Raw genomic sequence first — 15,405 nt, forward strand, 5'->3', positions numbered from 1 at the left:
ATTATCTAAATATTTAATAATATTCATTATCTTGTCTTGTAGGGCTTGCCTTGGAAAACATGAGGTGAGTGCAAATTGAATAATTAGAGAAAATGCATAATGCTTTCTTGTCAATCAGATAAAATACTTAAGCTAAAGTTGCTTTTTTGAATGTTTGCACTTGATGAGATTTTGGCAGAATTTATTGCACTTTATTCTGAAGATAATGTTGGTAGGATTGGCAGAAGTTAAGTTTTAATCCTCAAATTTAACTTGCATCACCATTTGAATTCTGTTTTCACTTCAGTGTGCATTGCAAGGCAGCTTTTAACAATTGTTAGCTTTCAACATAAAATATCCTTTTTGTCTGCATAGTTCAAATATGCATTTTTATTATCATAAGCGCACAACTGTCCTCGCTGCGACTCAACACCCCTCTGTAACTGGATTCTGGACTTCCTAATGGAAATACCACAGTCTATCTATCTAGGTCGGTAATAGAACATTGAGCACTGTCAGGCTGAGCATTGGCGCACCACAGAGATGTATGCTCAGCCTGCTCCTGTTCATGCTTCTGAACCACAACCATCTGCATTGCCAGATCCAGCTCCAACTGAGTAATTAAGTTTGCAGATGACACAACAGTAGTTGGCCTTGTTGGCAACAACGATGCGTTGCACTTTAGAAAAGAGGTGGAAAAGCTCATGATATGGTGCTAAAATAATGTTCTGAGTTTCAATGTGGATAAGATAAAGGAGATGATGGTGGACTTCAGGAAGACCAGAAATGACTACCCTCCACAGCACATCAATAACTTGGTAGTGGAGAGAGTAGAGAGCACCAAGTTCCTTGGAGTCTACTTCACAACTGATCTATTGTGGGCACACATCTCCTCACTTGTCAGGAAGGTGCAACAACAACTGCATTTCCTGAGAAGACTGAAGCGGGCAAGGCTACTGGCCACTATCATGTCAACCTTCTACAGGAGCTTTATTGAGAGCATCCAGGCTGGCTGGATCTCAGTGTGGTATTGTTGCTGAAGAGAATTGAATCGGAGGCCAATCCACGTCCATAAGAGAGGATCGCTGAGGTCTCCCTTCTCCCCACCAAACCTCCCCTCTGCACACCCCCTCCCAAAATTTGACATTGCCTCCTGGGATTCCTGTCTGAAGAGGCCATGCAAAATCATTGAGGACCCCTTCTACCCTGCAACTACTCTACTGGGGGAGAGAAACACGAATATTAGACCCAGCACATGAGAAACAGCATCTTCCTGCAGGCATGAGACTGCTGAATGACCAAAAGACCTGCCCACACTAACCATCCAAGACTCTAATATTTACTAAACAATATTTATGTGGTAAAAAAATTGGGTAAGCTTTTGGCCAACCAATTGAAAGGGACAAATTAAGAGACAAATTACTAAGATTCTGATGGATGATGGTAGGGATATTACAGATCATTCTAAAATTAATGATATCTTGAGAGAATTTTACTCCAGATTGTATACTTCCGAATCTAAAAATGATAATAGCTTAATGATGTATGTTTTGGACCACCTAAATTTTCCTACGCTCTGAATAAGCGTATGAGTCTGGAACACCGATTTCCCAACTGGAAATACGTTTTGCGATTTCTTTACAAACTCTTCAATCTCTAGGACCTATGGGTATTCAGTGGAATTTTATAAATTTCTCATGCCCCAACAAAGCTCTGTGCTTAATGACCCATTTAAACAAGGAAATCTTCCATAATCTTTTAATGAATTTTGTATTTCTTTTGTTCTAAAAAAGGGGAAAGATCCACTTGAATGCACTTCTTATAGGCCTATTTCTTTACTAATGTTGATATGAAAATTTTGGCTAAAATATTCGCCCACAGACTGGAAAATATTTTACCATCAATCATTTCTGAAGATCAAACATTATTCTTACTTTAATATACACTGTATATTAAATATTTTATATTTATCCCCCACCCCTGTCCCTAAAACTGTTCTTTCTTTAGATGCAAATAAAGCTTTTGATTGGGTAGAGTGGGATTATCTATTTGTGACCCTGGAGAAATTTAATTTTGGACCATGCTTTATCAAATGGATTAAATTATTATATTTTCACTACAACAATCAAAACCTTTTAATTTTCAACAGGGTACTCGTCAAGGCTGTCCTTTAAGTCCATAACTTTTTAAGTTGGTATTAATGTAGCCGCACGCTACTCAAAAGGCGCACGCACGCACGCACACACACACACGCGCGCACGCGCGCACACACACACACGTGCTACTGGTGGCTCAGCCCTGACTTTATACCTTTAGCGTTCCTGACAATTCCCCCTTTTCACTGATGCAATGACCCGCATAACAAAGGCAGGTTTCCCATACATGGGTACCCTCTTGCTTGCCCATTACTTCTTCCCCACGCGCTGTCCCTGTCTGTGGCTGTGCAGCGAGGCCAGCACCATTTTGGGGTCACTGGCCCTTAAGCTGCCCTTGCTGTTCGTCCACCGGTTCGCTTGGTAGGGCCAGTTCTGCTGCGTAGTCTGCTGGATTTTGGGTGCGCTCACTGCCCAGAGCTTGGTGCCTTTGATGGGGATGGTTTGGAAAGTCCTGGCATGGACCAGTTTCCAACCCTTGAGGTCCACGAGCAGACTATGGGCATGCAGGAAGTCTGCTCCAAGGAGTGGCTGTTCCACTGAGCCCAGTGTGTATACCCATGAGAAAAGGCTGCCTCTCATCTGCAGTTGGACCTTCCAGGTACCATAGGCCGAATCATGCTGTTGTTGGCAGCCCTCATCATAGGGGCCGACTGCCTGTTCCTGTTGTCGTGTCCTGATGGGGGCAGGACGTTGACCTCTGCTCGTGTGTCCATGAGGAAAAACAGTCTAGACTGGCGATCCCAAACCTACAGAAGGCTATCTTGTTGGCCAGCCGTCATGGCCATTAGCAATGGCTGGCCCTGGCATTTCCCTTCACCGGCGGGCTTCGGAACCCCATCTCTGGTGGTTGTTGGAATTGCTTCCTCTGTGGGACTGTTGTTCCTTTGGCAGGTCTGGAAGGGTCTGTCTGTGGGTTTAGCGGCAAGCCCCATGGATGCCGAGCACTCTCTTTTCTGTTTCCGCAGAACGTCTGCTCATGCTGTGACTTTCTGGGGGTCGCTAAAGTCAGTGCCTACCAGGACCAGTTGGACGTCCTCGGGCAGTTACTCCAGGAATGCCTGCTCGAACATGATGCTGAGTTCATGTTTGCCTAGGAGGGCCAACATCTTGTTCATGAGAGCCGACGGGGTCCTGTCCCCCAGTCTGTCCAGGTGGAGCAGGCGTGCCCCTCTCTCACGCTGTGAGAGCCCAAAGGTCTCGATTAGTAAGTCCTTGAAGGCAGTGTATGTGCCTTCTGATGGGGGCTACTGAATGAAGTTGACCACCCAGCTCACCATGTCCTGGTCCAGGGTGCTCACCACGTGGTGGTACGGGTGGACTGTGCTGTGATCTGCTGGATTTGAAACTGTGCCTCAGCCTGGACAAACCACATACATAGCTGATTCATCTAGAAGGTCGGCAGCTTGAGAGAAACTGTGTGAACTGCTGCCGGCTCACTCACCGTTGGGTTTAGATGACATCTAAACTGTTATCTGCGCGCTACTCAAAAGAAAGACACACACACGAGTGCAGTCAGGTTAAGCTCTGTGTTTTATTGGGGCTCAGGCCCGACTTTTGTACCTCTCGTGTTCCCGCCATTTCTCCCTTTTTACTGACGCAAAGACCTGCATAACAAAAGCGGGTTTCCCTCACGTGGCTACCCTCTTACGTGACAATCCCTTCTTCCCCGCTTGCTGTCCCTGTCTGCTGGCTATGCAACGGGGCCAGCACCATTTTGGGGTCGCTGGCCCTTAAGCTGCCCTTGCTGTTCATCCGCCGGTTCATTTGCTAGGGCCAGTACCGTATCACGGTCTGCTGGCTTTTAGGTGTGCTTGTCACCAGGAACGCTGATTTGATTGCATTAGAACCACAAGCAATTGGCTTTAATGAATGATGAGATTTTACATGGATTGAACATAAGGGTTCCTTATTTGCAGATAATCTTTTGCTTTTTGTATCTAATTCAGTTGCTTCTTTACCAAGCATATTATCTTTGCTATCTCAATTTAGCCAATTTTCAGGATATAAGATGAATCTGCAGAAGAGTGAATTTTTACCTCTAAATGGTCCTATACCAGGTATTTTAATTTTCCTTTTAAAATTGTGAAGGATAATTTTACAATTACTAGGAGTTATAAACATCTTTTTTAAGGAAAATTTTTCTCTTTTATTTAATTATGTTAAATTACTCTTTATCAAGATGGTCACCTTTATCTATTTCCATGATTGGCTGTATCAATTATATTAAAATGAAAATTTTACCTAAATTTTTGTAAATTTTCTAATCAATTCCAATTTTCATTCCTAAATCTTTTTTCGATTCACTTGATTTGCTTATATCTTTTATATGACAAGGAAAACACCCCCGCTTAAATAAAGTTCATTTTAAAAAAGCTATAGGCAATGGTGGTTTGGCATTTCCTAATTTTAGATTTTATTATTGGGCAGTCAATATACGTAACTTGATTCTTTTGCAACAATTTGATAATCAAATTGACCGCTCCTCATGTATGAAAGTGTAACTAAATTTTGTTAAGAATACTTCCATGTTGGCAATTCTAGGGTCTTCTTTATCCTGTTCTTGATATAAACTAACTGATAACCCGATAATTAAGCACAGTCTGAGAACATGGGCACAGTTTAGAAGCTTTTTGGATTCCAGAGTTTTTCTCTGGCGGACCCAATTATATCCAATCACTTTACAAGTCACTGCCTTCAATGACCGACACAGTGGGTATTAAATGTTTCAAATACCTTTGGTATTGGTGGTACAATTTAATTGACCTAAAACTCATTTTTTTAGATATCTACAAATTAGACATTTTGTTCAATCTCCGATCCCTGATTTTCCTGGAATCCCTTAGGGAATTGTTCTGGATAGATTTTTTGATCTACAATCTTCCCATAAAGGCTTAATATCTCTTATAATAATTTGGCTAACGTAATTTGGACTAATTCCACCCCCACCCCCCCCCCCCCCCCGTTAAAATCAAGAATGCCTGGGAGCAGGATTTGAATCTGTCATTGTCCGATGAGGTATGGGACTCCATTTTTAATTTGATTAACACTACTTCCTTTTGTGCATGATATTGTTTGCTGCAATTTAAAGTGGTCCATATAGGACATATGTCTAAAATTAAATGGTCTTGTTTTTATTCAGACATAAATCCTTTATGTGACAAATGTGAAATAGGTGATGCTTCTTTAGTTCATATGTTTTGGACTTGCCCTAGCTTAGAAGAATTTTGTAAAATGTTTTTCAAACATTATCTGTAATTCATAAGTTAAAATTGGTTCCAAGCCCTTATAATTGCTCTTTTTGGATGACGTCAAAATGTTGATGGATTACTGACTTAAATTCAAACCGGGATTTTATCTTTTACATTATTTAATGCCAGATGCACAATTTTGATTTAATGGAAAATAACACTCCACCCATACATGCACAGTGGCTAGGGGATATTATGTCTTGTTTAACTTTGTAAAAATTAGATATACTATGAAGGATTCAAAAATTAAATTCCAAACAATATGGGGTTCATTTGTGGACTATTATCTTAATCTTAAGATTTAGTGTGTCCTTGAATTTTGACGCTGAATTGTCCCTCTCCAAGTTGATTCATCCTCTACTTCAACCATTCTCAATAGAGGTCAATACACCCCACCCCCCTCCCACAAGGGCCACAGCACATTTAAGGGGAGCCTCAGAGTGAAGTCATAATTTTTTTAAATGTAGTCAGTAGGAGAGAAGTACGGAAGAAACCAACTAAATTTGACTGCTTCACAGGGAAAGGAGTCCGATAAACTATGAGTAGAGTCCTAAGGGGGGTCATAGGCAAAAAATATTGAGAAACCCTCCATGATACTTTCCTCTAGGATTTGACCTCCCAAACTGCATTTATCTTCCCAAATTTCCAACTGATCATTATCCTGGTATATCCTTGACAGCCTTCTTTGCTTTTGATGACTCCACCAATTTTGTTTTATGTCATCTGCAAGTTTACAAGTTGGCTCACCTTCATTTTTGTCAAAATCACAGACATCAAATCAGGAAGACCTCTCTAATATCATCTTTCATCTTCGATGATCAAGGAAATTTACCAACTTGCCCTGGATTCCATATGATGCTTTACCATTTACTCCCTCATTATAAGTATATCTTGAAAGCTACATTTAGTTCGACAGTTGTGTACATTTTAAAGCAACATTTTCATGACTTTTTAATCACAGTTCTCTAAAGCCAATCTTGAAAGTAAAATGTCACGTCGGGTATAAAATCAAGGTCATTCTCTAAGATGTTCATTGAAATTGATCCCTTTTGTTTTGCTTGTGCTTATAATAGACAGTTTCAAACAGACAGGCAAGAGATAGTGTGACATGTCTTGTATAGCTTTTGATATAACAAAGGTCAGTTATTCAGTTATAGTAAATGTTCCTTTGAAGTCTGTAATATTTTAAATGTCAGTTCCGTCTGTGCGAGAGACTGCAAACCTTTGAGATGGTAAGGTACATGCATGACCTTATTGTATTTTATGGGTAGACATATTTTATAATCTTTAAGTAATTGTTGAAAAGTATCATCTGCAAAAAAAAAAATGGATATCATACATTAAATTTTGTGCAAAAGAACCTCTTTGTGTAAAACGTAGTGAATTATTCAGTTATTGGAGGAAGGTACAGGTTGCGTAAATATCTACCTTAATTGCTCTAAATGCATTTTTTTCAATTATTCTATCAATTTTATGGGAAAAGCTAACTGTAGGATGTAGTGCAAATGATATTACCATTACCTGGCTTATCCCTGGGGATTAATGCAGGTGATTATTTTACAATGTGGCCTTTGATTTTTTTTTGGGGGGGTGGGGGGAAGGCGGATGTAATCTTAACCCTTGAATTACTTCTTTGCACTGGTCAGATATACTTTAAATCATTCAGTGTGACACATGGATGGCATTAATGTATTGTGAAATTACAGGATGGAGGGACTAACTCTAGTGTCATATTGATTTAAAAATGTTAATAAAATGCTTCAAATTTTTTTAATGATCATTAAGTATGTATTCATAGCTTTACCAATTTTTACAGAAAATTTTCTTCTTCATTCGGCACAAACTAGTTTCTTTTGTACTGTTTTTGAGGATGGAATTGCACCTCATGAAAACATTTGCCTTTACCTTGTGGGACTTTACCTCTATCCAGACATTTAAAATAAAATCATCTGAGCGAGCATTTAAAAGGCTATGGACTGAGCTGGAGAGTCAAACAAACCCAAGTAGCTGAATTTTTCAAGTCCTATTGTGACAAATTACTAATTTAAATTTAATTAGGTAAATAAAAATGAAAATTCACCAGCTGAAAGTGATGCCTATTTGAGACAAGCTTCCAGAGGAAGTGGTGGCGGTGAGTTAAATTAAATGTTAAAGGACATTTTGACAGGTACATGGATAGAATCAGAGTGAGGAAACAGGCCAATGCTGACCAAAATATCTCACCAACAGTGCATTTGGCCATATCCCACTAAATCCATCCTATCTATGTATCTGACCAATTTTCTCTCGAATATTACAATAGTACAGGCCTCAACCCACCTATTCCAGCAGCCATTCCAAACACGCACCACCGTCTGTGTGTAAAAATAAATAAATAGAATTTTCACCGTAAACCTAGGTCCTCTGGTTACTGATTCTCCTTCTCTAGCAAAATATTCTGTGTTCACCTGATCTGCTCTTCTCATGATTTTTGTATACCACTGATGCTCCTGTGCTCCAAGAAATAAAGCCCTAGCCTGCTCAACTTCTCCCTCAAGTTCTGGCAACATCCTCAGCATTGGTAATCCAGCATTTATAATTATGCTATAACAGTGCTAGCGACCTGGGTTCGAACCTGGAGCTGTCTGTCAGAGGTTTGTACATTCTTCCCCATGACCTGCATAATGCTCTGGTTTCCTCCCACCCACCAAAAATGCATGGGATTGGTAGGTTAATTGGATGTAATTTTTGCTTCATAGGTGTCAATGTCCGGAATCTGGTACTACCACCCTGCAAATAAATATCTTCTCTGCACCCTCTTGAGAACATCTTTCCTGAAGCACATTGACCAAAACTGGAGGAGAGGGCTAGACAGATAAAGGACAAATCCAGAGAAAAGGGACAAGCCTAGATAATTAAATTGATTGGCATGGACAGGTAGGACCAAAAGGCTTATTTTCATGCTGTATGACTCTATCAGCATTGGTAATGGTCGCCATCAAATTGTTGGAAGAAACACGATTAGGCTGCAGATGCTGTGATAGTAGTGAAAACACCAAAATGCTGGAGGAACTCGGCTGGTTTATTCAGCATCTATAGGAGACAAAGAAATATTGCTGACATTTCTGCCTGAGTCCTCCTTCAAGGAAAAATCAAATTGTTCATTAGTTTAAAAATTGTAATACTTCAGTAACATCCACTGGGGAGAGAAATTGTGTCTGGCCATTTTGAGATTCCAGACTTGCAACAATGTGGTCACTGCTTTTTAGACTGATTTCTCAGTAAGGACATTTTAATAGTCATTTCCATGAATGCTGTCATTTATAGATATCAATTCATTTAGTAAGGATGAGGTTTATTAACATTAATTTTCTTACATTATGTCACATGTAGAGTCTAACAAATATTCTTTAGGACTTGGCCATCTTTTTATTGATACCAAACCACTCTTGGAGATGGATATTGAATTTGCCCAGCCATAATGAACTTTGTGCTCAACAGCTGATTCATTAATTGAGAGGTAACAGTTGGTGGTAATTGCCTGAAAGGCTTCCTTGCATAGAATGGTTATCACATTTAATTCCTTCATGGATTCAGCAGTTCATCTTAACTCTGTGCTGTCTGTATTCTACATTGAACATTGTTATGTCTATGGTAGGATGGAATGTAAACAATGGTCCTGATAAAGGAGTCTCTAGAGTTTGGCATATCATTAGATTTCTCAGAGTATGATTATGTCAAAATACTGTTTCACCAGTCTGTAGACTAGCTTTCCCAATTTAGACAAATGTTCAAATCTTTGTATAGAAGACTTTGCAGTTACAGTTGTGGTTGTATCTGCTTCAGAAATCAATAACAGTTTTCTCTCCATGTAAACATGGAGATGTTTTTATGTAGCAGTTTGATGCAATTCGGCCATTTGGAACATATCATGTTTATCGACCTTAAGTTTGTAGTTGTTTATAGGCCAGACAGGGTAAGGATGGTAGATTTTCAAAGTCTTTCTGCAGTCTCAATGCTTCCTCAACACTACCTACCCCTCCTCCAATTTTTAATTGTTTCACAAACCTGGCTACAAAGCTATCATTGACATATGATGTGGAAGAAGTGGCACCAGCACCTTCTTCTTTGGCTTGGCTTCGCGGACGAAGATTTATGGAGAGGTAATATCCACGTCAGCTGCAGGCTCGTTTGTGGCTGACAAGTCCAATGCGGGACAGGCAGACACGGTTGCAGCGGTTGCAAGGGAAAATTGGTGGGTTGGGGTTGGGTGTTGGGTTTTTCCTCCTTTGTCTTTTGTCAGTGAGGTGGGCTCTGCGGTCTTCTTCAAAGGAGGTTGCTGCCGGCCGAACTGTGAGGCGCCAAGACAAGATGCACGGTTTGAGGCGATATCAGCCCACTGGCGGTGGTCAATGTGGCAGGCACCAAGAGATTTTTTTAGGCAGTCCTTGTACCTCTTCTTTGGTGCACCTCTGTCTCGGTGGCCAGTGGAGAGCTCGCCATAGAACACGATCTTGGGAAGGCGATAGTCCTCCATTCTGGAGACGTGACCCACCCAGCGCAGTTGGGTCGTCAGCAGCATGGATTCGATGCTTGCGGACTCTGCCAGCTCGAGTACTTCGATGTTAGGGATGAAGTCGCTCCAATGAATGTTGAGGATGGAGCGGAGACAATGCTGGTGGAAGCGTTCTAGGAGCTGTAGGTGATGCCGGTAGAGGACCATGATTCGGAGCCGAACAGGAGTGTGGGTATGACAACGGCTCTGTATACGCTAATCTTTGTGAGGTTTTTCAGTTGGTTGTTTTTCCAGACTCTTTTGTGTAGTCTTCCAAAGGCGCTATTTGCCTTGGCGAGTCTGTTGTCTATCTCGTTGTCGATCCTAGCATCCGATGAAATGGTGCAGCCGAGATAGGTGAACTGGTTGACCGTTTTGAGTTTTGTGTGCCTGCACCTAATACCACTGTGGAATACCACTAATCACCAGAAGATGACCAGTAAAGGTCCCTTTTATCCTGCTGGTCAGCCAATCTTCTATCCATGTGAGTATGTTTCCTGTAATACAATGGGTTCTCATGCTGTTGAGCAGCCTCGTGAAAATTAGTTTATAATTTCTACCACTCCGACTGTAAACTTATTTCTAATGTAAGATATAGTTTTGTCCCCAAATTCCATCAACATAAATAGCTTCCCTCAAAGGCCTCCAATTCCCTTGGCACCATTAAATTTCAATTATCCCCATTTAACTTCCTCAATTCCAAAAATATGATTTCCAGTTTCTGTTATTTTCTCACAGTTTTAACACTTAGAGACAAGATTCCATTCTAGTCAATGTACTCTGCTCTATTTCCTTAACCATTGTATTTTTGGTAAAGGCTGATTAGAATGGTTTTGGTAGGAGTTTGAATGTCTTCCAGAAAACAGAAATACAACAGAACAGAAGTAAAGTCCAATGTTCCATTCGAGCCAAAATCATTTTCAGTTAAACGAGAAAGTCTGCAAATACTGAGGTTGTTCAAGACTGAAAATTATCCTCACGTGCTGGAGAAACTTAGAAGGTGAACAGAGCATCCATAGGAAGTAATAGGTAACCAATGTTTTGGCTTGGGGCCCATTGTGAGGTGATGAAAGGCCCAGATCTGAAAAGTTAGTTATCTATTACTTCCTATGGCTGCAGCACATTTGTGAGTAATTTTCAGTATCTTTTTAAATATCTAAATATAAGGATCCTTAAATCTCTGGACACCTGCAATTTCTAGCTGTTGTGGTGGCACACTCTCCCATGGCGAACCAGCCCTGCGTGTAATGCCAAATGGCGGGGCAGCCATGGGAAGATGGCGCTGTGAGGGTTTCTCCCTGCCTCAAGTTTCCTGCCCAGCGCGCGCCTGGGGCAGCGATTATGATGTCACAATGCACAAGGTGACTGAACTCATGCTGCCCTTAAAAGGGCCTGCACTGAATTTGAACAAAACAGTCATTAACGACTTTCAATGTGGTGGCTGAGTCTTTCTTGGCTGTGTCCAGCACTCAGTGTCACTTTTTAGAAAGTGTACTGTTCTACCCTTTCTGCCTTAAGTGGGTGACAACATTTGAAAGCCACTTGTTACCATTTTACTGTTTGTATTTCTTTATAGTTCCATATTTCCATCTGCTATTGCTTCATGCTACCTGTCTTCATATCATCAGAAATCTTAGACGTTTGACATTCTGTTTTTTCTTCTCAGTCATTAAAAACGGTAAATCATTTGAAATGGAAGTCTCGCAGCAAGCATCCAAAGTAATCCACTGCTTGTTCAGCACCTTGGGCAATAAGGCTGATATTTATTGTAAGGCTCTATGAATATATTTGAAAAGGACACTACAGCTTTGTTCTGCGTATGAATTCCATGCATGTATCAGCGACATTAACAATTTGTGAGGATTCTAGCTGCTGCTACTTTTATCGTCAAAAGAATTGATTTTTAAAAAAAATCAGTCAAATTATGCATTATCACATTGCATAATAGCCCCTTTTCCACTGGCATCATAGTTAATTGGCTGTGCAGTGCCCTGGGATAGGAAGCCTTTGTGCCATTTCCACTGGAACACCCTTAACTGGGACATTAATTGCTTTTCCACTGAACATTGTCATCCCCGGGGATTGGAATGTTCTTCCTTCAATTGGAAATGGGTGACTTTCTGCTGTCCCTTTTCCACTGGTTTTTATCAGCAAACACCGGGGATATGAGAAGGGGTAGAGGCGGTTAACCCTTGGCGTGAAGTGACATAATTTGATGCCGGCTTTCGGACAGTGTTCCTTTGCCACTGGACCCTGTCCCAGTAAATTCCCAGTTAATTCCTGGGACAAGGTGCCAGTGGAAAAGGGGCTATTGACAATATTTTTGACATACTGCTGTAATCCAAAGAATAATTTTATTAAAAGGAAGGAAGCATGCATGTTAAGACATTAGTAAATGAAAAAAGCAGGAAACTATTTAAAATCTAAAAAGCAGCTGAAACTTTCGGAAATTTTCTGTTTGGATTTAACACCTTGGCACAACACAATCCAAAGGGATTTCACAGTTCTAATGACCACATCCTAATGGTATTGATTTCAAAATTTTATTGCTGATCATAACATTTATCATAACATTTGGGATGGATTATGTAACAACGCCTAATAATTATGACTTATTTTGTGGAATTGGGGGAGTGGAGAGAGAGAATAATATCTGTTGAATAATTTTCAATTTAATGTGATTTTAAAAAACTGTTACAACTCTTAAATGAATGGAGTATATTTATTGTTACTATGTCTGTGTAGATTTCTCCCAAATGTTCAATTTTGTCACTTCTCTCAAAAGCATGTTGGTTACTGTAGTTAGGTGGAAAGAAAACTGGGGGAAAGTTGATGGATGAGAGGGAATAGGTTACAAGAAAATAAGTGGGGGGTTGGAAAAGCTGGAATAAGTTTGATGTGTAAAATGCCACCATTTGTAAACAGATTAATCTTAAAAAAAATTTCTACGGAAATTCATTCTTCCAATTGATGTTCCTTCATGCTGATGTTAGCCCATATGTCTGGTTCTGAAATTCTGAGGAAGAAATTTGACAATTGCTGTTCTACTCAGTATTTTTTGGAAAGGCTTACCATTCTACCTTCAAAATGATATAACATGAACCAGGAGGTGGGAAAATCATGGCGCAATAAATGCATGCTAGGTTGGTAGAATGTGTGTACAGTGGGGGAAGGCGTGGTGGTTGTGGATAGTTACCATTTTAAGTTGATTAAAAATGAGAATTGGGTTGATAAATGTATTGTTTATTTGTTGCATGTACCAAAATACAGTCAGAAGCTTCATTTTGTGTGCTATCCACACAATCCAACCAAATCATACTGAATATACATTTGAAATAACTGTCATGATCAACCATTATGTATCCTGCTGCCTGGACTTGTCACTTACAGTTAGTTCCACATTGACTTGGAAAAGGGCCCAAATGTTGGTTTCCTTTTCCTGTCTATGAATTTTAGAGACTGTGTCAGTACATTGCCAGTGCATTGGGTTATCTATTGGGAATTGTCTTTTTCTTCAGCAAATAAGGAAGCAGATCATCGCTATCTGGTTGCTTGCGAGGTTCATAACAGAGTTTGGTCTTGATCTTCAGACCTTCTATTCTCAGACAGTCAAAGACCACTGAACTACTGGAAGCAATGGTAGATTTCTTTAATCAATGCCAGTTTTCATTTAAGAGTTGGCTGCTGAGAAATGTTCAAATCTTCCCATGTCTTTTTGTGAATCTTTTTTCAGTGGTTTGGAAGGGTGATCTGTATTGAAGGCAGCTTGGTAAAAAGTCTAGTTTCTTACAGATATTTATGCAGAAGCCACTCTCTTTTGCAATTAAAATGGTACTAGCCTCCAGTGATGCATTTGCAAAGGTATTGGTTCCAACTACAATTAGCTCAGAGATTGGAATGAATGTTCTGGAGGCAACAGGTTGAATAGTTTTCATTTAATCCAGTGGTTCCCAACCTTTTTCTTTCCACTTGCATTACTATTTTAAGTAATCTCAATTCCATTGGGGCTCTGTGATTAGTAAGGGATTGCTTAAGGTGGGATGTGAGTGGGAAGGGAAGGTTGAGAACCACTGCTCTCGACCCACTTGTTACTGAAATATTTTGCTTGAGAAAAATTGTCATTGGCCCATTTCCTTTGGAGTGATGAAACCATGCATATCACAAGTCAATGAGGTACGATTAAAACAGTAGTCTTCAATCTTTTTTCTTTCCACCCACCTACCACCTTAAATAATCCCTTACTAATCACAGAGCACCTATGGCATAGGGAGTACTTAAAGTGGTAGGTGGGTGGAAAGAAAAAGGTTGAGCACCACTGATTTAATCTGTTGGGTTGTGCTGCTCTGATGGAAGGCATGTTGGAAATGATAAATAGAATTGAGATAAGCAAGATTAGGATATGTATTGGTGATGATACTCTTCTGCACTAAGATTGAATTAGAGATGGTTAGCATCATGGTTAAATGCCATCTGAGTAGATGTATGATGATGGTTTCAGTCAGATGCTAAAGTTGAGTTGTTGAAGAGAAACAAAACAATAAAGTCAGAAAAAGACATTGAATGGTGGCTGATACTGCTTCTGCAACTTTCACTTTCTGCACAGTGAAGATTGTATCTTTTATGCTTCTTGATGGACAGAATCCATTCTGCAATTGGAGAACACTAGGAGAAGGTGAAGGTTGGATGCAAGGTGCATCTTTCCAGCAGTACAATAGAAAGATGCTCCTGATCTCCAGGCGATTTGCATTTCCACCTTTCACTGCAATGCACAACAGTCTAAAGTGTGCTAATACAAGAAATGCCTGATGACATGATTCAAGTACTGGTAGTTAGTGAATTTTAGTGGCTAGTGATGGAGGAGATACTGTTGGGCTGTTCTGATAAAGTTTGAGATTACAGTGGAACTCCGTTATAACACAATAGTTAGGGGTTAAAAAAAGTCGCATCTCGAAAAAAGAGGATCGCATTAAATTGGGGTTTCACCACTGTGCACAATATATACATACATCGATCATGGCAGCAACCAACCATCCCACCCACCCCTCTGTTCGCGGCAGTACTCATCCCTCTCACCCCTCTGTTCGCGGCAGCACTCATGCCTCTCTTTCCCCCCCCCCCCACCCCTCGGTCATGGTAGCACTCATCCCCCATCCCGTTCACAGCAACAGCCCCCCACCCCCAACAAAGTGATGAATTCCCCACTCCGATATACATTACTGCACTTAACTTAATCATTTAGATGCGCAACTTCTAAACATCCACTGCGCCACAGAGTGGCCATCCCTAGTACTGCACCTGTTAAAATGGGCTCACTTAACATCCTATCTCAAAGAATAGAAAGTGGATGTTAATAGGTCCAATATCACATAATATCAGAATTGGCACAGGCATGTTAAATCAGGGTTCCACTGTATTTGTGTATTATGAAATGCTGAATGTGGTAAAGAAATACTATGAAAGTCGGTATGCATTCAAAACCATATGCATC

At 40.4% G+C, this 15,405-nt stretch overlaps 1 protein-coding gene across 3 annotated transcripts in view; it reads left to right on the forward strand.

Moving 5' to 3' along the window:
* Nucleotides 1-15,405, forward strand: part of nfxl1 (nuclear transcription factor, X-box binding-like 1) — a 119,409-nt gene that overhangs the window by 54,233 nt on the left and 49,771 nt on the right. For all 3 annotated transcript variants that reach the window (XM_069924723.1, XM_069924724.1, XM_069924725.1), the window contains exon 15: nt 43-64. In XM_069924723.1, the coding sequence (XP_069780824.1) occupies nt 43-64 (22 nt within the window). The remainder of the gene's footprint in view (nt 1-42; nt 65-15,405) is intronic.

This window comes from Narcine bancroftii, chromosome 3 (genome assembly GCF_036971445.1).
Source record: "Narcine bancroftii isolate sNarBan1 chromosome 3, sNarBan1.hap1, whole genome shotgun sequence".
NCBI lineage: Eukaryota > Metazoa > Chordata > Chondrichthyes > Torpediniformes > Narcinidae > Narcine > Narcine bancroftii.